Below are 23,159 nucleotides of genomic sequence, written 5' to 3'. Positions count from 1 at the left end.
TCGCTCCGATCTCCTCCAGAGTCCAGCTCGATGAAAAGCCTCTACCGCTGGTTTAACTGGTTAAATTGGTTTCCAGGTGACCTCAGAGGGTCCAGGAGTTTACCTGCAGACCGGGGCCTCCGTGCGCCGCCGTCACCTGGTCACTATCTGACAGACAAGCTGCTTTCGCGGCGATATAACGCGGCGTTCAGCAGATACACACCGGAAGAAGTAGTTCTGACCCGGAAGCTGATTCTACATCCGGGTCAAGATTTAAGAGACTCTTCAGCTTCGTTCTTCTGTAGCGGTGAGTTCAACTCCTAAATAGACTAAACAATCACTAAAATCAGCTTCTGTCGGAAGAATAACGGAAAACCGTCTTCTGGATGCGCATGCCCCTGCGGCGCAGCTAACCGCCTTGAAACTAAATTTCCCTAAACTGAGAAGAATCAAGTTTCACGTTAGTAGCACCTGGTGGTTTTTTTTATGTATATGTACCAAATAACTTTCGAAAACACAGATGATAAATTCGTAACTGGTTCTACTGGCTCTGATTTTCCTCGTCCCGGATTGAAACTCGGATTGTTTTATTCAGAAAGAGGCCCATAAACTTGGTACCTTAATCTCGCGAGTGTGGCGCACAGTGAAACTGCTCGCGGGTAAAAAGAAGCAGATGTCTCGCGAGAGGCGGTTTAAAAGGACTTAAACTTGAACCTTGGCCCCTGTTGTGCTCCCTTTACTTGTTGTTCTTTAATATGACAGCCACCACGAGCATTCGGTAAGGAATGATAAAAACGTTTCAGGTTTTGAGTTCCTTTAATAGAAATGAGAGTGGTCTACAAAATACAAAGGACAAACAAATAGGAGCTATTATTTTCGCTCATTACAAACGGCTATTACCAACTTGTCCAGTAGATGGCAGCAAATGATAACAAACTACAAATCACATTATCATAACCGTAACTCTTTAAACTACTATAATGTATATGTTTAAGGTGTACAGATAAACAAATCTTGATTAAATAATGATTCAACTTTTATTTATTACGCACTCCAATCTCTGAAACAACAGCTCTGAACGGCTTCCAATCATTACTTTCCAACGAAAAACTGAACATGTGCTCTGTCGACAACTAACTGTAGCTTGAGATAACAACAATGAACCAATCAGAGCGAAGCCCACCTAGATGGCTCCCTGAGCTCTTAAAGTGACATACACACCGCCAAATAAGTCCATTTTCAACAGCCCCAAAGCCCTGCTTTCAGAAGACTGGTTCCGAGTTACAGGTCAGAACTGCAGATCCAGCCTCTGGTTCCGACCAGGGATCGTCTGGTACTGTTTCAGACCTTTTCTTTGCTTCTGTTTATTAATGTGGCCTTGGGTGAAGAGAACCTGAGATCCTCTTTACAGTCACAGATTAACAGAGGCGCTGCTTGAAAATTACATGCATTTAATGTGATTGATAAATAGTCACAGTTTATTTTATAGTACAAGAATGACCTCACTTGAAGTCTATGCTGCCCCTGGGAACCTTATAGCTGAAAAAATTATTACCCAATTAAATAAAATTAGTCTGCTTGGGGGAGGAATAATAATAATAAAACCACAAATATAACAAAATCCACCCAGGTGTTCCCAAACAAAATCCCTGGTGAATAAAGCAAAGAAAAGAAAAACTCTCCTTCTAGTTTTTTATTTTATTTATCAAGCTCAATAAAACGGACAGACAGGTCCTTTAAAACAGCCACAGGGCTGGACAATAGAAACTCCTCTTCTCTAAACAAAACCAGAAAAAGGAAATGCTTTTCATCAAGCATAACTAAACAAAAACATTTCTGAGCTAAAACTGAAACAGTAGCAGGCCAACTTACACAAAAGACATCAGGTTAGACGAGCACCTTAAGTATCCAAAGAATAATAAGAAATGATCTTCTCTAAAGTGAAGCCGGTCAGCGCCGCTCCAAACGTCTCTCCCTCTAGAAATATGTTACCTACAACAATCCAGAAATAATTCTAACCCAACAAGAAGTTAAACTAACAACAGGTCGATCGCTGAGATCTGATGATTCGTTAAGAGGTTTGATGTGAATGGCTGTGCTCTGTGGCAGCGTCTTCCATATGGGCAAGAGGAAGAGTGCGCTGCACCATGCTTCTGGGACAAGATGCCCCGACTGCATTACTAACCCTAACCCTACATACTGAGAGAAAAACATTAAAATGGATAAAGCTCCAGCATTGTTCATGTTTTTGTTTATGACATCTGCATGTTTTAGTGTTGCGTGATAGTTACGTAGTCTTTCTTCATAGATGTCGTTATGAACGTGAAGATGAGTTTTACTCCATTTTCGTTCTGCTCTGAGACAGAGTTGTCTTGCAGATCGAACTGTTTGTGCTTTTCTCCATGGAGATTTCTTCCTACCAGACACAACCTTTACTTTAATTGAAGCAATAGAATCAATGATATATGAAACTTTAGACTGAAAATCATCTACCAACTTATCTACATCATTACAGCTTAAGGGTGCGGAGGAAGAGTAGATTTGATTAAATGTTTCTGCTGTTTTCTATGAAGGAACGTTTTGTGACAGTAGCTGTTTGTCCAAGTGGGTCAAAGAATAAAGAACCTTCAAAGATAACAGCAAAGTGATCCGACAGGCCGACATCAGTTACAGAGACATTGGAAATATTCACACCCTTACTGATAACCAGGTCCAGTGTGTGTCCTTGAGTGTGTGTTGCTTGTTTAACATGTTGTGTTAAACCAACATTTTCTAAAATATCAGAGAGTTTTTTTGCTCCTCTGTTTTCGGGTTTGTCCACATGAATGTTGAAATCACCAACAATTATTAAACAATCATAATCAATGCATATGAGAGAAAGAATATCATTCAAGTCAGTAAAGAAATTTTCCACATATGTTGGAGTTTTGTATAAAGTTAGTGTCAAAGTTCGTTTGAAGCCTTTAACCTGAATTCCAAGATACTCAAAAGATGTGAAATGACCCAAAGAAATTTACTACAATTTATGGTTTTCTTTAATATAGAAGCCACGCCTCCTCCTTTTTTATGTTTTCTATTCTCACTTAACAAATTGTAGTTAGGAGGCATTGATTCAATTAGTAGAGTTTGGTCATTATCGTCATTCAACCATGTTTCTGTCAGAAACATAACATCCAGCGTTTGAGTTGTTAATGTGAATAATTGTGGTGAAACTGGGAAGCCCTGCCTGATTCTTGACAGAGAAACTGAGCTACTTAAGAACTGACTGGCATTCATTAATCATGGTAATGATCTACAGTTTATAATCAGAGTGACAGGTCTCCAATTGTCTTGTGATAAAGGATCTTTGTTTCGTGGATCAGACCTTGTTTCATGGTGGAAACATTATTGTCTGAAATTCATCCAGCAGGGCCTCAAGTAATAGTTTTCATAAATCTTCTCAACAGAAAGTAGAAATTCAGCGTCTCATCCAGGAGTTTTACTGTTTGTTGTGTTGCTTCGTCTCTTCGAGTCTCAAATCCAAAAGGTTTTTAAAATCAAGATTCATTTTTTCAACAGACTCCTGAATTCCATCAAACAGACACTGGCATTAAATACCTGGAACAATAAAGATCACTAGAACAATTTCTAATTGCTGTGTGGATTAAATCCAGGCCTTCACTTAATAATCAGTTTCTGTTATTATCCAGGAGATTACTATTAAACTTCCAAGCTAAGTTTGAAGGTTTACATTCATTCAGAGAGAGAAACAAGGTAACAGAGCAATGATCTGTTAGAGGAGCCGCTGAGATTTCACAGTTTGAAATATTATTTACCAGATTATGAGGGATTAACCAGTAATCTGCCCTAGAGCATTGGCCGTTTCCGGAAGGATTGAACCAGGAATATTGAAGATATCATTATAAATGTGGTGCTGCCCCCTAGAGGGGAGACGATCAAGCGATCCATCTGGAGTTGCATTAAAATCTCCTCCTAAGATAACCTGATCAGTGCAATATTTTATTTTCCATTGTTTTATCATTAGGTCAGAAAAAATATATTATTATCGCTTTATTATTATGTCCATATACACACACCAAAATGATCTTGTTTCCACCAATCTCCACTATTAGTTACCCAGTGGCCTTGTGTATCACTGATATGATCCAACAAAGAACCTTTATAAATCATAACCCAGAACTAAAACCCTAAGCCTAACCCTACCCTAACAATATTTTTTAAACCTCTTGTATTAAGTGAAAGTAAAGATAACATGAAATAAACAGGAACTGCCAGGAACGCTGAGCAGGAATGAGATGAGAGCCAGTAACAGCTGTAAGGAATAGCGCATTAGCCCTTTAAACAGATAGCGCATTAGCCCTTTAAACAGATAGCGCATTAGCCCTTTAAACAGATAGCGCATTAGCCCTTTAAACAGATACCAACCAGTGGGGAAGCAACATGGCGGTGGGTTAGGGTGCAGGTCGTCAGGGTGAAACCTTCCTCCAGGTTTCATCCTGTCCTCCTTCAAGCTGATCTGCTTTTCCTTACAAACTTCAGCATCTGTTTCCTCCAGGCCTCATCCTGCAGTTCGCATCCCGAACCGAACATGAAGCTCTGGGTCGGTTGTTGGAGCGACGGCGGCTCCGATCTGTCAACAGATCTCCATGGAGACAGGACTAGTGAGGATCCCAGGATGATCCCAGTGAGGATCCCAGGATGATCCTAGTGAGGATCCCAGGATGATCCCAGTGAGGATCCCAGGATGATCCCAGTGAGGATCCCAGGATGATCCTAGTGAGGATCCCAGGATGATCCCAGTGAGGATCCCAGGATGATCCTAGTGAGGATCCCAGGATGATCCTAGTGAGGATCCCAGGATGATCCCAGTGAGGATCCCAGGATGATCCCAGTGAGGATCCCAGGATGATCCCAGTGAGGATCCCAGGATGATCCTAGTGAGGATCCCAGGATGATCCCAGGATGATCCCAGTGAGGATCCCAGGATGATCCCAGTGAGGATCCCAGGATGATCCCAGTGAGGATCCCAGGATGATCCCAGTGAGGATCCCAGGATGATCCCAGTGAGGATCCCAGGATGATCCCAGTGAGGATCCCAGGATGATCCTAGTGAGGATCCCAGGATGATCCCAGTGAGGATCCCAGGATGATCCCAGTGAGGATCTTGGGATGATCCCAGTGAGGATCCCAGGATGATCCTAGTGAGGATCCCAGGATGATCCCAGTGAGGATCCCAGGATGATCCTAGTGAGGATCCCAGGATGATCCCAGTGAGGATCCCAGGATGATCCCAGTGAGGATCCCAGGATGATCCTAGTGAGGATCCCAGGATGATCCCAGTGAGGATCCCAGGATGATCCCAGTGAGGATCCCAGGATGATCCCAGTGAGGATCCCAGGATGATCCCAGTGAGGATCCCAGGATGATCCCAGTGAGGATCCCAGGATGATCCTAGTGAGGATCCCAGGATGATCCCAGTGAGGATCCCAGGATGATCCCAGTGAGGATCCCAGGATGATCCCAGTGAGGATCCCAGGATGATCCCAGTGAGGATCTTGGGATGATCCCAGTGAGGATCCCAGGATGATCCCAGTGAGGATCCCAGGATGATCCTAGTGAGGATCCCAGGATGATCCTAGTGAGGATCCCAGTGAGGATCCCAGGATGATCCCAGAGAGGATCCCAGGATGATCCCAGTGAGGATCCCAGGATGATCCTAGTGAGGATCCCAGGATGATCCCAGTGAGGATCCCAGGATGATCCTAGTGAGGATCCCAGGATGATCCTAGTGAGGATCCCAGTGAGGATCCCAGGATGATCCCAGAGAGGATCCCAGGATGATCCCAGTGAGGATCCCAGGATGATCCCAGTGAGGATCCCAGGATGATCCCAGTGAGGATCCCAGGATGATCCTAGTGAGGATCCCAGGATGATCCCAGTGAGGATCCCAGGATGATCCTAGTGAGGATCCCAGGATGATCCCAGTGAGGATCCCGGGATGATCCCAGTGAGGATCTTGGGATGATCCCAGTGAGGATCCCAGGATGATCCCAGTGAGGATCCCAGTGATGGATTCCCTTAGGTTCTCATCGACCATCTGGTCTCCCTCAGGTTCCAGCGTCTCTTGTAACGAGCCTGGTTCCAGGAGATCTTCATCACCGAGTTTTTCTTGTTTCAGAAGGTTAATCGTAGCTGGAAGCTCTGGTATGGATTTATTATTGCTTCAATGGCAACAGTTTTAGCTTTGATATGATTTTTTAATGCTTTTTAAAATGTCAGTCTGATTGTCCATCTTTGTGTTGAGTTCTCCTGTTGCAGGAAGACTAGCATTAGCTGTGTCCTCCTTACATTCAGGCCACTGTAGCTTCATTTTCTTCTCTCTTTTGTTCTTAATTATTGTGTGATCCCAGTCACCTTCTGTTCTTCACCAGAAGGATCAATGTCTTCAATAACATCTAGAAGAGTCGACCGGTTATAGTCGTGGTCTGTCGTGCTCGCCTCTGTAGATAAACTCCCAGACGGCAAAAAATTCAAAATGAAGGATGAAATATTTTGTAAAGAATGCTAAACTATGGCTGCACAGTCGCCTCAGTTTCCGGCCCGGGTCTTGGAACTGAGCCTGCATGTTCTCCCTGTGCATGCTGGGTTCTCTCCAGGTTCTCTCTGGTTCCCACTTTCCTCCCACGTCCAGAAACATGACTGACAGGTTAACTTGTGTCTCTAAATTCTCCCTAGATGTGTGTGTGAGTGTGTGTCTTGTCTGTCTCTGTGTTGCCCTGCGACAGACTGGCGTTCTGTCCAGGTGACTTTGCCTCTCGCCCGTTGAAGCTGGAGAAGCAGCAGCTCCATCAAGGGTGGTAGAATGGGTGCTATAAACTAAGAGAAAGAAAACCTTTAAAATTTGGCTAAAGCTCATATTGGACTAACTGTTGGTAAAGAATCGCTGAATGCCAGAACCTGTGCTCCGCCATCTTAGGACTTCTTCTATCCCTGCAGATGTAACCTCTTTAATTATAATGGTTTCGCATCAGCTCTGCATTGTGTGAATAGGGATCAGGAGTCGGGATGAGATAAAATGTGGTTTATCTGTACGAAACAGAATATGGACTAATCAGGAACCAGGTTCATCACAGGCAGTCAGCACCTTACGAGGATAGTTTTGTGTTAGCATCAAACTACCAGAACATTTTACTGGACCGTTAAACTCAGTGAACCTACATCATCTCATGAACTGGCAACCAGATGTCTGTGTTCACTATATTTAACACTGCCAACCACCAGCAGGGGCGCTGTTTCACCCATTGCACATCAACCCAAACTCGGAAGTAATGACAAGTGGAAATCTATACAACATTATCTATGTTACACAGGGTCGGCATGTCGGACGAGGAAGACTCTGCTCCGGCCATGAAGAAGAGCCGTGTTCTACGGCAGCCTGGAGGAGAAGGAGCGTCAGCGCATCACCATGGAGATGGCCAGTAGCGCTGCCGCAGGAAGTGATGCGCTGAAGGCGGGCATCAGAGCAGGAAACATCAACATCTCATCAGGTGAGTTCCACAGGCAGGTGGTGCCGCTGCCAGCTGGACATACAGCCTGACCACTGGCTGGCAGCACTCCGCGATGACTCCATTTCCCATGATTCCCTGCAGGAGAGACCATGGAGATGGAGGAGCGTGTAAGCGAGCGCCAGCTGGAGGCGCTGGCCGAGTTTGAGCGGCGGCGAGCGCGACAGATCACCGTCTCCACCGACGATGCCGAGGTGAAGGCCGGCCTCTGCGGGCGCTGGGAGAGCCAATCACGCTGTTTGGAGAGGGGCCAGCCGACCGCCGAGAGAGGTGGGCGGGGCCTGATGATGGCCAATAAGGAGGCTCCTTATGTCCAGGGTGGGCCGACTGATTGGCTCCTTACTGACTGTTTTTCTGTCCAGGCTGCGCAGCGTTCTGTCTGTTGTGGGTCCAGACGCCCTGAAGAGATCCAGGAAGGACGAAGAGAGAGCCAAGAGGTCACGGGACGAGGTACTGCAGGGTCCCCCAGAAAACCCACTCAGCCTGGCGGGTGGGCGGGGCCTCCGCCATGTTTTTTATTTAAGGTCTTAGACAGGAAAAGTACAAATCTTACTGGGTAATTATGTTCCAGGAAAACATCTCCAGTGAAACAATATTTAAACCCACAGCTAGTCTTAAAAACAACAAATCATAAATACAATTGAAATGAATATCAATTATTTGCACGTCTGTTTAATCCACATTGTTGTGGACAGGCGTAGTGGGATCACGTGGTGTCGTTAGTGATTATAGATCACTTGTTGCTCACTTGGGTGACTTAGTGAGTGGGTGATGGGGGAAGGTCTATTTTTTGGCTGACCGCTTCAATTTAGCACATTTTGTCTTTATTCACTGTTTTTTCTACGGATCCGTTTTTATGCTGTGTGGACACTGTGCCGCTTTGGATATTGGCAAAATAAATCAACTTAAATGCAACTTGGATTGCGTTTTTGATCATCTGGCGCGTCAACAAAGATTCCCCTATTCAGCCGCTCGGCGACTTTTGTGTGACAGTCGCTAACCCACATTAACTCAGCGGCTCCTTCCGGCCCCAAGGCTTCAGGGGCCATAAATGATCACATTGAGATGGAAAAGAGCCACGTCGTTCTTTTTTCACAAATATAAATCATTCTCAACACTTCCTCAACCCTCAGCTCTGACAGCCACTACAAGTTGTTCCTGCGTTTCACACAGAGCTGAGCAACCAGAGCGAACGAGGTTCGCTTTAAGCTCCTACCTTGATATAGAAAGAAAATAACCGCCCTCACTGGGCTGATGTATATATCATACAGGTCAGTCTGTGTGCTGTTCCTGTGGCGCGGCGGCAGCTCGAGGCGCCAGCTGTGTGATTGGTTCAATAACTATAAACTATGAACTGTCTTTGTCCTTTTTCTCACACACTGGAAAAAGGACAAAGACAATTCAAGTTCAGTTCACTCAAACGGGCGGAGAGCGGAGCCAGGAAGACTTCTCCATGTGAGTCTCCAAAACCCAATCTCTATTATAGATATCTTCTATCAATAAAGATACAGAAGATATTTTCATTTTCTATAAAAATAAATCTGCTCCTCCAGTGAAACTTGCAATCCGGCTTTAAAAATAGAGATTTTTTCCCCCAGTTATTATTTTCCTAAAAACAAACAAGCAAGGGTTAGCCTGGTGGTGGGGCTAGTAAAGCCTGGCGGGCTGCCAGGCCTATCATTCACTGGGGGAAACTGGGAACTACTGAGTAGTACTGCGTAGAGCTCTGTACTGCAAGCCGATTGATCGCTTCAATGAATTCTCATCCGATTGAAGCATCTGCTCTGTGAAATGTAAATCTTTGTTTCTCTCCACCAATCACAGTGTCTGCAGACGTGGTACCACGAAGGCCCCGCCTCCCTGAAGGAAGCTCGCCTCTGGTTGGCCAGATATTCTCTGCCACGGTGAGTCATCAGCAGACTGACCAATCAGCTCCTTGGCTGCTCCACAGGGTCCGGACCCTAAGCAGCCTCTTATTGGCTGAGATCCACAACATCTTGCTGTGATTGGTCCATCAGGGCGATGAGGCGTCTGGAAGCTGCACGGGCTTTGAAGGAGGTTTCCGATGCGACGAAGACGATCCGCCAGCAGGAGCTGCACAAGTCGCTGAGGGTGAGTCGGTACCGCGAGTTATGGACCGGGCCCAGAATGGAACCGGGGGAATTAGGCCTGATATTCCTGCAACGACTTTTTATTTAAAGATTTTTAAGAAAAAAAATGAAGCAGACATATTGTGTAAGCACCCATCAGATCCATGTCACCCCAGTTCAATCCAGTTGAACCAGTTTGTTTCATTTTGCAGATAAATTGGTTCAGTTCTTCTTTCTATAAACCAGACTAAGCCCAGTTCTGGAACCAGTTCAGTCCAATTTTTCTACTGGTATAAGAAACCAGTTCAACTCATGTTTGAACCAGTTTAATACATTTGAAATCCAGTTAAATATTTCTTCACTCAGGTTAGTTTATATCAGTGAGATCTGATTCCTAAACCACTTCTGTCCCAGTACAATCCAGTTAAATCCAGATTAAACCGGCTGAACCAGTTAAATTGTCAGGTTTTTTCACCTGGACATTCTCACACACTGGAAAAAGGACAAAGACAATTCAAGTTCAGTTCACTCAAACGAACGGAGAGCGGAGCCAGGAAGACTTCTCCATGTGAGTCTCCACAACCCAAACTGGAGATTCTTTTCCTGCTCTGCCTTTTATTGAAAGTCCAGAACCCTGGTTACATGGATTAGCACCTGCTAATTAAAACAGAAACCCGGCTGCTAACTCAGAGTCACAAGTCCAATCTGATGCACTCAAGTTTTTCTGTCTTTGGGTGTCTGAGGTCTGAAGTGCAGGTCCTGTATCTCTGGGTCACAAACTGTTCAGACAGGGAACCCTAACCCTAACCCACCAACCTGATCTCAGTTGAACTCTTCCTCTTCCTCCTCTTCCTTGTCAGAATCTGAACAACTTCTGCAGTCAGATTGGAGACGATCGGCCAATCAGTTTCTGCCACTTCAGTCCGGACTCCAAGATGCTCGTCACGGCGTCCTGGTAAGAGCTCCGCCCCCTGACTGCTGTTGTTGTTCTGAGGCTAATGCTAGCGTGTTATCCCCTCCAGGAGTGGCCTGTGCAAGCTGTGGTCGGTCCCGGACTGCGCCCTGATCCGGACCCTGAGAGGTGGCGGAGCTTCCTGCTTCTGTTTATGTCTGAGTCCAGTTAAATGCTGACTGTATGCCCTTTCCCTGCCTCGCTGCGATTGGCTGCAGGACACAACACCAACGTGGGCGCCGTGGCGTTCCGCCCGCAAGCCGCGTCTCTCTGGACCAGTCAGACGTCAGCCTGGCGTCCTGCGCCGCCGACGGGACGGTGAAGCTGTGGAACCTGGAGAGGTGGGCGGAGTCGGGAAGAGGGCTGGTTGCTATGGAAACAACCAACGACGATGTTTCTGTGGTCGCCATAGTGACGAGCCAGTGGCGGACATTGAGGGTCACAGTGATCGGGTTTCCAGAGTTTCCTGGCATCCGTCTGGAAGATTCCTGGGAACCACCTGGTAAGAGAACCGGGACCAGAACCGGACCAGAGCACTGTGTACTAACATGTAGTACTGCGTAGTACTTTGCAGTACTGCCTAGTAACTTGTAGTACTCTAGTAACCTATAGTAAGCAGTAGCACTGCCTAGTATTCTGTAGTAACCTGTAGTACTCTGTAGCACTCTCTAGTGACCTGTAGTAACCTGTAGTACTCTGTAGCACTCTGTAGTAACCTGTAGTAACCTGTAGTACTCTGTAGTACTCTGTAGTAACCTGTAGTAACCTGTAGTACTCTGTAGTACTCTGTAGTAACCTGTAGCACTCTGTAGTAACCTGTAGTACTCTGTCGTAACCTGTAGTACTCTGTAGTGACCTGTAGTACTGTAGTAACCTGTAGTACTCTGTAGTACTCTGTAGTACCTGTAGTAACCTGTAGTACTCTGTAGTACTCTGTAGCACTCTGTAGTGACCTGTAGTAACCTGTAGTACTCTGTAGTAACCTGTAGTACTCTGTGGCACTCTGTAGTAACCTGTAGTACTCTGTAGCACTCTCTAGTGACCTGTAGTAACCTGTAGTACTCTGTAGCACTCTGTAGTGACCTGTAGTAAACTGTAGTACTCTGTAGTAACCTGTAGTACTCTGTAGTAACCTGTAGTAAACTGTAGTACTCTGTAGTAACCTGTAGTACTCTGTAGTAACCTGTAGTACTCTGTAGTAACCTGGAGTACTCTGTAGTACTCTGTAGTAACCTGTAGTACTCTGTAGTAACCTGTAGTAAACTGTAGTACTCTGTAGTAACCTGTAGTACTCTGTAGTAACCTGTAGTACTCTGTAGTAACCTGTAGTACTCTGTAGTAACCTGTAGTACTCTGTGGCACTCTGTAGTAACCTGTAGTACTCTGTCGTAACCTGTAGTACTCTGTCGTGACCTGTAGTACTCTGTAGTACTCTGTAGTAACCTGTAGTACTCTGTAGTAACCTGTAGTACTCTGTAGTACTCTGTAGTACTCTGTAGTACTCTGTAGTAACCTGTAGTAACCTGTAGTACTCTGTAGTGACCTGTAGTACTCTGTAGTACTCTGTAGTGACCTGTAGTACTCTGTAGTACTCTGTAGTAACCTGTAGTACTCTGTAGTAACCTGTAGTACTCTGTAGTAACCTGTAGTACTCTGTAGTAAACTGTAGTACTCTGTAGTACTCTGTAGTACTCTGTAGTAAACTGTAGTACTCTGTAGTAACCTGTAGTACTCTGTAGTAACCTGTAGTAACCTGTAGTACTCTGTAGTGACCTGTACTCTGTAGTACTCTGTAGTGACCTGTAGTACTCTGTAGTACTCTGTAGTAACCTGTAGTACTCTGTAGTAACCTGTAGTACTCTGTAGTAACCTGTAGTACTCTGTAGTAAACTGTAGTACTCTGTAGTACTCTGTAGTACTCTGTAGTAAACTGTAGTACTCTGTAGTAACCTGTAGTACTCTGTAGTAACCTGTAGTTACTACAGAGTACTACAGAGTACTCTGTAGTAACCTGTAGTACTCTGTAGTGACTTGTAGTACTCTGTAGTAACTTGTAGTACTCTGTAGTAACCTGTAGTACTCTGTAGTGACTTGTAGTACTCTGTAGTACTCTGTAGTAGCTTGTAGTACTCTGTAGTAACCTGTAGTACTCTGTAGTAACCTGTAGTACTCTGTAGTGACCTGTAGTACTCTGTAGTAACCTGTAGTACTCTGTAGTAACCTGTAGTACTCTGTAGTAACCTGTAGTACTCTGTAGTAACCTGTAGTACTCTGTAGTAACCTGTAGTACTCTGTAGTAACCTGTAGTACTCTGTAGTGACCTGTAGTACTCTGTAGTAACCTGTAGTACTCTGTAGTAAACTGTAGTACTCTGTAGTAACCTGTAGTACTCTGTAGTAACCTGTAGTACTCTGTAGTAACCTGTAGTACTCTGTAGTGACCTGTAGTACTCTGTAGTAACCTGTAGTACTCTGTAGTACTCTGTAGTACTCTGTAGTAAACTGTAGTACTCTGTAGTAACCTGTAGTACTCTGTAGTAACCTGTAGTTACTACAGAGTACTACAGAGTACTCTGTAGTAACCTGTAGTACTCTGTAGTGACTTGTAGTACTCTGTAGTAACTTGTAGTACTCTGTAGTAACCTGTAGTACTCTGTAGTGACTTGTAGTACTCTGTAGTACTCTGTAGTAGCTTGTAGTACTCTGTAGTAACCTGTAGTACTCTGTAGTAACCTGTAGTACTCTGTAGTGACCTGTAGTACTCTGTAGTAACCTGTAGTACTCTGTAGTAACCTGTAGTACTCTGTAGTAACCTGTAGTACTCTGTAGTAACCTGTAGTACTCTGTAGTAACCTGTAGTACTCTGTAGTGACCTGTAGTACTCTGTAGTAACCTGTAGTACTCTGTAGTAAACTGTAGTACTCTGTAGTAACCTGTAGTACTCTGTAGTAACCTGTAGTAACCTGTAGTACTCTGTAGTAACCTGTAGTACTCTGTAGTACTCTGTAGTAACCTGTAGTACTCTGTAGTACTCTGTAGTAACCTGTAGTACTCTGTAGTAACCTGTAGTACTCTGTAGTAACCTGTAGTACTCTGTAGTAAACTGTAGTACTCTGTAGTACTCTGTAGTACTCTGTAGTAAACTGTAGTACTCTGTAGTAACCTGTAGTACTCTGTAGTAACCTGTAGTTACTACAGAGTACTACAGAGTACTCTGTAGTAACCTGTAGTACTCTGTAGTGATGTAGTACTCTGTAGTAACTTGTAGTACTCTGTAGTAACCTGTAGTACTCTGTAGTGACTTGTAGTACTCTGTAGTACTCTGTAGTAGCTTGTAGTACTCTGTAGTAACCTGTAGTACTCTGTAGTAACCTGTAGTACTCTGTAGTGACCTGTAGTACTCTGTAGTAACCTGTAGTACTCTGTAGTAACCTGTAGTACTCTGTAGTAACCTGTAGTACTCTGTAGTAACCTGTAGTACTCTGTAGTAACCTGTAGTACTCTGTAGTAACCTGTAGTACTCTGTAGTGACCTGTAGTACTCTGTAGTAACCTGTAGTACTCTGTAGTAAACTGTAGTACTCTGTAGTAACCTGTAGTACTCTGTAGTAACCTGTAGTACTCTGTAGTAACCTGTAGTACTCTGTAGTGACCTGTAGTACTCTGTAGTAACCTGTAGTACTCTGTAGTACTCTGTAGTACTCTGTAGTAAACTGTAGTACTCTGTAGTAACCTGTAGTACTCTGTAGTAACCTGTAGTACTACAGAGTACTACAGAGTACTCTGTAGTAACCTGTAGTACTCTGTAGTGACTAGTACTCTGTAGTAACTGTAGTACTCTGTAGTAACCTGTAGTACTCTGTAGTGACTTGTAGTACTCTGTAGTACTCTGTAGTAGCTTGTAGTACTCTGTAGTAACCTGTAGTACTCTGTAGTAACCTGTAGTACTCTGTAGTGACCTGTAGTAGTACTCTGTAGTAACCTGTAGTACTCTGTAGTAACCTGTAGTACTCTGTAGTAACCTGTAGTACTCTGTAGTAACCTGTAGTACTCTGTAGTAACCTGTAGTACTCTGTAGTGACCTGTAGTACTCTGTAGTAACCTGTAGTACTCTGTAGTAAACTGTAGTACTCTGTAGTAACCTGTAGTACTCTGTACTCTGTAGTAACCTGTAGTACTCTGTAGTAACCTGTAGTACTCTGTAGTGACCTGTAGTACTCTGTAGTAACCTGTAGTACTCTGTAGTACTCTGTAGTACTCTGTAGTAAACTGTAGTACTCTGTAGTAACCTGTAGTACTCTGTAGTAACCTGTAGTACTCTGTAGTAACCTGTAGTACTCTGTAGTACTCTGTAGTACTCTGTAGTAAACTGTAGTACTCTGTAGTAACCTGTAGTACTCTGTAGTAAGCTGTAGTACTCTGTAGTAACCTGTAGTACTCTGTAGTGACTTGTAGTACTCTGTAGTAACTTGTAGTACTCTGTAGTAACCTGTAGTACTCTGTAGTGACTTGTAGTACTCTGTAGTACTCTGTAGTAGCTTGTAGTACTCTGTAGTAACCTGTAGTACTCTGTAGTAACCTGTAGTACTCTGTAGTGACCTGTAGTACTCTGTAGTAACCTGTAGTACTCTGTAGTAACCTGTAGTACTCTGTAGTAACTTGTAGTACTCTGTAGTAACCTGTAGTACTCTGTAGTAACTTGTAGTACTCTGTAGTGACTTGTAGTACTCTGTAGTAACTTGTAGTACTCTGTAAACCTGTAGTACTCTGTAGTGACTTGTAGTACTCTGTAGTACTCTGTAGTAGCTTGTAGTACTCTGTAGTAACCTGTAGTACTCTGTAGTAACCTGTAGTACTCTGTAGTAACCTGTAGTACTCTGTAGTGACTTGTAGTACTCTGTAGTACTCTGTAGTAGCTTGTAGTACTCTGTAGTAACCTGTAGTACTCTGTAGTAACCTGTAGTACTCTGTAGTAACCTGTAGTACTCTGTAGTAACTTGTAGTACTCTGTAGTGACTTGTAGTACTCTGTAGTGACTTGTAGTACTCTGTAGTAACCTGTAGTACTCTGTAGTGACTTGTAGTACTCTGTAGTAACCTGTAGTACTCTGTAGTAACTTGTAGTACTCTGTAGTAACTTGTAGTACTCTGTAGTAACCTGTAGTACTCTGTAGTGACTTGTAGTACTCTGTAGTAACTTGTAGTACTCTGTAGTAACCTGTAGTACTCTGTAGTGACTTGTAGTACTCTGTAGTAACCTGTAGTACTCTGTAGTAACTGTAGTACTCTGTAGTAACTTGTAGTACTCTGTAGTAACCTGTAGTACTCTGTAGTAACTTGTAGTACTCTGTAGTAACTTGTAGTACTCTGTAGTAACTTGTAGTACTCTGTAGTAACTTGTAGTACTCTGTGCAGCTACGACCGCTCCTGGCGTCTCTGGGATCTGGAGCTGCAGGAGGAAATCCTCCACCAGGAAGGTCACAGCAAAGGAGTTCATGACATCAGCTTCCATCCTGATGGCTCCTTGGCCGCTACAGGGTGTGTAATACTCTGTAGTACTGCATAGTACTGTGTAATACTGTGTAGTACGTTGTAATACTGTGACGTTCTCGGTCTAATTATTTCTGATCTGATGCCATTTTCAGTGGATCGTTTATGAAGTATCTTTATGATCGTCAATATGTCTGATTGTTGATCAGCTTCTCTGTCATCCATTAATTCTGCCTGTTCTCGTCCAATCAGAGGGCTCGATGCCTTCGGCAGGGTGTGGGACCTGAGGACGGGGCGCTGCGTGGTTTTTCTGGAGGGGCACCTGAAGGAGATCTACAGCGTTCACTTCAGTCCTAACGGGTCAGCCAATGACACGACAGTTAGCAGAAAACCAGCCAATCAGAGGAGCCGTCAGTCAATCATCTTTTTCTGGTTGTTCCTGCAGCCATCACCTGGCCACAGGAAGTGGTGACAACACCTGTAAGGTGTGGGAGCTGCGCAACAGGAAGTGCCTGTACACAGTCCCCGCCCACCAGAACCTGCTGTCCGCTGTCCGATTCCAACGTAAAAAAAAACCAAAGCATTTTTCTTCAGTGTGAGCTCACTTCCTGTATCTCTGACATTACTTCCTGTGTTTTTGACCTCACGTCCTCTGCAGCCACTGACGGTCATTTCCTGTTGACCGGAGCTTACGACAACACAGCGAAGATTTGGAGCCACCCGGGCTGGATGCCGCTGAAGACGTTAGCTGGACACGAGGGGAAGGTAGGACCGCCCCGGGCTTTGATTGGGCCATCTGAGCTCTGCGTCCTGATTGGTTGTATGTTTCCAGGTGATGGGCGTGGATGTGTCACCTGACGGCAAGCTGATCGCCACCTGCTCCTATGACCGAACCTTCAAACTCTGGCTGTCAGAGTGATGTCATCAGTGACACTTTTTGTTTTTTCTAATAAAGATTTTGAAACATGATCAATCAGTTCTGTTATCTATTATTGATCCCAGTGCAAAATGATCCCAGTAGAGGTTCAATATCTCATGTTTTCATAGCTTGTCATGCGGCTCTACACTCTCTGATGGTTTCATCAGCAGATTCTTTCTCCTCCCATGTTGCTGGAATCCTGATGAATAATGTGGAACATCCTTCTGAAGTAGATTTACTTTGACTGAGCTAAAGTGATCAAGCAGCTCTCTGAAAGTAATTATAGTGATTCAAAGACACACAAAACCATCCATACATTTAATAGCACAACAAAAAATGTGTCTTTATGACTAACCCATCCTGGAAACAAACTGCAAGAGAAGCAAGGAAGAAACTAAAGGGTTTCTGCTCTGAGGAGAATCTGGATGAAATAAATAAGCAAGTCCAGAACAGTCTTGATAAAGTGAAACAGAATTATGAGTTTCTTCAACGTAATTTTTTAAATACTCCAGATATTGTGCAGAAACTAGATGCCTGTACTATATTAACAAATGAGATTTATGATCTTGTGTGTAAGCGTTTAGAAAGGGGTATTGTTGAAGAAAACTTTAATCAAGAAGTTGAAAAGGAAAGAGTGAGAGAAGTCTTAAATAGAGATGAATATCAATCTGTTTTTGGAGAAGCGTCTATTGAAAGTTCTCCCTGCAGTTCATCAATTACTAGCTCCAAGGTTTCTCAGGGGCGTGTAATGGCAGAAGCTGATCTTGCAGCCAAAAGGGTTCAAGTTAGATCAATATTGGAGATTGAAGCTCAGCATGCTAAAGTCAGTAAACTTGAATGTGACTGGAAATGTCATGAGTCCCAGATTATGGCAGAAATGAAGCAGAAGGAAGCTGAAGTGCTACAGCAGCTTGATGAAGAGAAGTTAAAGGTAATGCAAACAGACATGGAAGTTAAGATGGCTGCTGCTCGGGTTGATGTTTACAGCAGACTTGAAGATGGTGTTGAAAAGGGAAATCTTGATTTTAAGTCTGAGGTTAAATCAGAGCAAACACTGAAACACCCAAGTCATAAAGCTGCAAGGGTTGCATCAATTCTACCACCTCATGTTTGTGCTGAGATTCCTGCAGTGAACTTGGCTGAAGCCTTAACGAGCTCATTGAGTTTAAGTCGCCTTCCTGTTCCTGAACCTGCTATATTCTCTGGTGACCCTTTGAAATTTGTGATACTTTAAGATATCATTCACAACTTTAATTGATTCAAAATCCATCTCTGCTGGGGAAAAAATGTTGTATCTGAAAAGTTATCTTTCAGGAGAAGCCCGAAAGGCTGTAGAAGGTTTCTTTACAGAAGCTCTGAGGACGCATATGAAGGTGCTTGGTCAGTTTTACAAGATAGGTATGGAAACCCATTTGTCATCCAGAAAGCATTTAGGGATAAACTTATGTCATGGCCAAAGATTGCACCAAACGATCCATTGTCTCTCAGAGATTTTGCTGACTTTTTGAAAGGTTGTGAAGAGGCTATGCCTCAAGTAAAGGGACTGTCCATCTTAAATGACTGTGAAGAAAATCATAAGATGTTGAAGAAGTTACCAGACTGGGTTGTACGTAAATGGAGTAGAGTTGTTGTTGAAGTACTTGATGCATGTGGAAAATATCCATCCTTTGAATGTTTTTCTAGATTTATACAAAAGGAAGCACGTATAGTATGTAACCCTGTTGCTTCTCCATTTTTGTTAAAGTCTAGAACTTCTTCAAATGACCTTTCCAGGAAAGCAAAGGTTCTTAACACCAGTACGGAGTTTAAGAAACAAGAAAGTGTTCATGGTTTAAAATCTAAACTGCTTGTTGTGCAGACATGTCACACAGTGTTGCTAAATGTCCTAAATTTGCAGTTAAATCAATGGAAGACAAAAGATCATTATATATCAAAACCATCTTTGTTTTGGATGCTTAAGGAAAGGTCATTTATTGAAAGACTGTAAAACGCGGCATGTTTGTGAGGAGTGTAGACGGCATCATCCTACTTGTTTGCACAAGGAGAGAGTGAGATCTCATGATGTTGCTCAGCAGTGTTCCATAACTCCAGAAGAAACACCTCAGGTTTCTCATAGTGTTCTATCTCATGCACTCATCCGAAACATTTCTGCTACATCAAGTATTGTTCCAGTTTCCTGTCCTCTGTGAAGGATCCTGGGAAGGAAATACTTACATATGCACTCCTTGATACTCAGAGTGACTCCTCCTTTGTTTTAGAAGATCTTGTGAGAAACTTGACTGTTGAAACCAAACCAGTGCAGTTAAAACTTAGTACCATGGTTTCTGTTGATACACCCATTTCAAGTCAAATGTGTATGGCTTGCAGGTTCGGAGTTTTTTCTCTGATACTTGTATACAGTTGCGGCAAACATATACACGTGACTTTATTCCTGTTGATACATCTTGCATACCAAGTAGAAGTACAGCATTACAGTGGCCTCATCTTAAACATCTAGCTGGCAAAATGCCTGCTTTGCAAAATTGTGAAGTAGGTTTACTTATTGGTTTTGACTGTCCTTCTGCTTTGGCTCCCTTGGAAGTTGTTGTTGGTGGGGAAAATGAACCTTTTGCTCAGAAGACTGCTCTTGGTTGGAGTATTATTGGGGCAATTAATCCACATTTAGATCGGCAAGGAAACCAAAGATATGTACACAGAGTGATGGTGAAAGAAATGCCCACTCCATTAACTTCTGATGTTTTAAGAGCTTTGGAGTTGGATTTTAATGAAAGGGGTTCAGAAGGAAGAAGTGTTTCCCAAGATGACATTCGGTTCATACAACTTCTGAGCGAAAACATTATACAGAAAGATGATGGCCATTTGGAGATGCCCCTTCCATTTAAAACATCCTGCCTTCCTATGTTGCCAAACAATAAGACGCTGGCTACCGTTCGTTTACAACATCTGAGGAGAAGGTTAAAGAGAAATGATCAGTTCTACAATCATTATAAAACATTTATGGAGTCTATCATTAATGGAGATGCTGAACTAGTTTCTGAGGAAAATGCCAATGATGGTTGTGTGGTACTTGCCTCATCATGGGGTGTATCATCCAAAGAAACCAGATAAGTTAAGGGTAGTGTTTTGACTGCTCAGCTAAATTTCGTGGCATCTCTTGAATGATACTTTGTTGACTGGTCCAGATTTGATCAACTCTTTAACTGGAATCCTCCTGCGTTTCAGAAAAGAAGCTGTGGCTATTACTTGTGACATTGAAAGGATGTTCCACCAGTTTTATGTTGCGTCTAACCATCGCTGTTACCTGAGGTTTTTATGGTGGGAGCAAGGAGATTTGGAAAGTGAGCCTAAAGAATATCAAATGAAGGTCCACCTTTTTGGGCTGCCTCCTCTCCAGGCTGTGCTAATTTTGGTCTGAAATATTTGGCACAACTGCAGAGATTAAAGTTTCCATCTGCAGCAGCATTTGTGGAGAATAATTTTTATGTTGATGATGGTCTAATAAGTGTTCCTACAGCTAATGATGCAACCAGATTAATAACTGAGATGCAGAAACTGTGCAAGGAAGGTGGTCTGAGACTCCATGAATTTAATTCTAATAGGCCTGAAGTCCTAGACTGTGTGAATCCATCTGAGAGAGCCACAAGTACAGTTTCTGCTGATCTTAAACCTGATTCAAAACTTGCTGAACATATTTTAGGTATGCGATGGCATGTTCAAAAGGACTGTTTGGGTTTTCATATTGACCTGAGGGACAAACCTGATACACGACGTGGTATTTTGTCAGTAATAGCTTAAATCTATGATCCATTGGGATTACTTTCCCCACTCATTATGAAGGGAAAATGCATTTTGCAAGATCTGTGCTGCAGAAGTATTGGGTGGGACGACCCTCTGCCTGAAGACTTACTTGTACGGTGGGAGAAGTGGAAGTTTAGCCTTCAGGATGTGAAGAAGTTATTGATATCGAGATGTTATCATCCCGATGGATTTGGAAGGATTGTCAAATCAGAACTGCATCACTTCTCAGATGCTAGCAGCCGAGCATATGGTGCATGTTCCTATCTCAGATTTGAGAATGACAAGGGTGAAATACATTGTGTTTTGATCATGGCTAAAGCTCGAGTCGCTCCTTTGAAAATTACAACCATTCCTCGTCTCGAGCTTTCAGCTGCACTGGTTGCTGCAAGGTTGAGTGTTCTGTTAAAATCAGAACTTGACATGAAGATAGACGCTGAGTTTTTCTGGACAGACTCACAAGTAGTGTTATCATATATTAATAATGAAGCACGACGGTTTCAAGTATTTGTGGCAAATCGAGTCCAAATAATCAGAGAAAACACCAATCCGAGTCAATGGAATCATGTCGACACTACTGAAAACCCAGCAGATCATGCTTCGAGAGGGTTAACTGCCTCTGAGATTTTAACAACCAATTGGCTGACAGGTCCTGAATTTTTGTGGGAAAAGGAAATTAACCGGGAGTTAAAATTTTATCCTGCTCTTTTAGTGGGTGACCCAGAGGTTAAATCTATTCAAACATTTGTAACAACAGCTAATGACACTCCAGATTTTTTGGAACGTTTCACTAAGTTTTCATCTTGGTCAAAATTGATTAAAGTTGTTGCCAGAATCAAAAGACTTGGATGCCACAACAAATGCTATTCAAACGTGGTGAGTGTTAAAGAACGGGAAGATGCTGTTAAATCAGTGGTGAAACTTGTACAAGAACAGGCTTTTGGCTCCGAGATGAGGTTGTTAAAAGGGGGAGACATCCTTCCACGTTCTAGCCCTTTGTTCAATTTGAATCCTATTGTAAAAGATGGACTGCTGCGAGTTGGTGGACGATTAAAACATTCATCTCTTAGTGAAGATTTTAGATATCCACTGATTTTGCCAAAACACAGCCATGTTACTCATCTTATTTTGTCTTACTGTCACAATCAAGTAAGTCATCAGGGCAGAGGTCAAACTCAAATGCAGGTCCGGCTTAATGGGTTTTGGATTATTGGCTGCAGCAGGTTGGTGGCTCAGATGATTCATAAATGTGTGCAGTGCAGGAAGATCAGACGTCCAGTGGAAGAACAACTTATGGCTGAGCTTCCAAAAGAACGCTTGGAAGCATCTGCACCATTTACCTATTGTGGAATGGACTGTTTTGGTCCTTTTATTGTTAAAAGAAATCGTAAGGAATACAAAAGGTATGGGTTGTTGTTCACCTGCCTTTATTCAAGAGCTGTTCACATTGAAATGTTGGAGGATTTGTCCACAGATTCTTTTATTAATGGCCTGCGCTGTTTCATTAGTTTGAGAGGAGCCGTTCGCCAGATATATTGTGATCAAGGAAGAAATTTTGTAGGAGCCCAAAATGAGTTTAAACAATGTGGTCCTAAACATTTGGAGTCTTCCTGGCAGAAAATCAATGTGAGTTCATTTTAATGCACCATCAGCAAGTCATGCTGGTGGTGTTTGGGAGCGTCAGATACGAACCATTCGAAATGTATTAGCTTTTACTCTCACAAAACTTGGGAAAACTTGATGATGCTTCATTAAGAATTTTCTTTTATGAAGCCATGGCCATAATTAATAGTCGTCCTTTAACACTGAAGGGAATGAATGACCCTGGTTCTCTTGAACCTTTAACTCCTAACCATCTGCTTCAGATGAAGTCTGAGTCTGCCTTGCCTCCTGTAGGGAAATTTGTGAGGGAGGATATCTATTCCTCAAAACGTTGGCGCCGTGTGCCGTTTCTGGTTGAGCAGTTTTGGAGTCGGTGGAAGAGAGAATACCTCCAGAATATTTCCATTAGACAAAAATGGCATGTAGTTCGCAATTTAAAAATAAATGATATTGTAATAGTAAAAGAGGATTTTCTCCCAAGAAATAGGTGGCAGTTGGGTCGTGTTGTTGAAACAACTGTTGATAGCGATGGCTTGGTTCGAAAAGTAAAATTGAGGACAGGAGAACAAAGATCAGGTAGGGATATTATTTCTAAGAGTTCAGTAATAGAAAGACCGGTGCAAAAATTGGTGGTGTTATTAGAAAATGATTTGTAAACTTAATGTACACAGACGAGCATGTTTTTAAACAATCGGCATGATTTTTAAAAAAACTTTTAAATAATGCATAATTTTAGTAATGGTTCAGGCATTATTGGTGGGAGTGTAACG

General features: G+C 43.1%; 1 protein-coding gene across 1 annotated transcript; it reads left to right on the top strand.

Annotated features, from left to right (window-relative positions):
- The first annotated feature begins 177 nt into the window (after nucleotides 1-177).
- On the top strand, nucleotides 178-17,042 carry LOC129357636 (U4/U6 small nuclear ribonucleoprotein Prp4-like). Its single transcript, XM_055026726.1, is given in 18 exon segments — nucleotides 178-286; nucleotides 7,350-7,400; nucleotides 7,402-7,526; nucleotides 7,629-7,750; nucleotides 7,753-7,814; nucleotides 7,907-7,994; nucleotides 9,369-9,448; nucleotides 9,563-9,656; nucleotides 10,495-10,589; nucleotides 10,657-10,715; nucleotides 10,805-10,846; nucleotides 10,849-10,927; nucleotides 10,999-11,088; nucleotides 15,999-16,121; nucleotides 16,326-16,433; nucleotides 16,519-16,637; nucleotides 16,732-16,838; nucleotides 16,906-17,042. Coding segments are annotated over 17 exon segments (1,524 nt in total). The 5' UTR covers nucleotides 178-286; nucleotides 7,350-7,356; the 3' UTR covers nucleotides 16,993-17,042.
- The last annotated feature ends 6,117 nt before the right edge of the window (nucleotides 17,043-23,159 follow it).

This window comes from Poeciliopsis prolifica, unplaced genomic scaffold (genome assembly GCF_027474105.1).
Source record: "Poeciliopsis prolifica strain line A6 unplaced genomic scaffold, Auburn_PproV2 SCAFFOLD271, whole genome shotgun sequence".
Taxonomy (NCBI): Eukaryota; Metazoa; Chordata; class Actinopteri; order Cyprinodontiformes; family Poeciliidae; genus Poeciliopsis; species Poeciliopsis prolifica.
The sequence above is the reverse complement of the archived record's forward strand: the minus strand, read 5'-3'. Positions and strand labels throughout refer to the sequence as shown.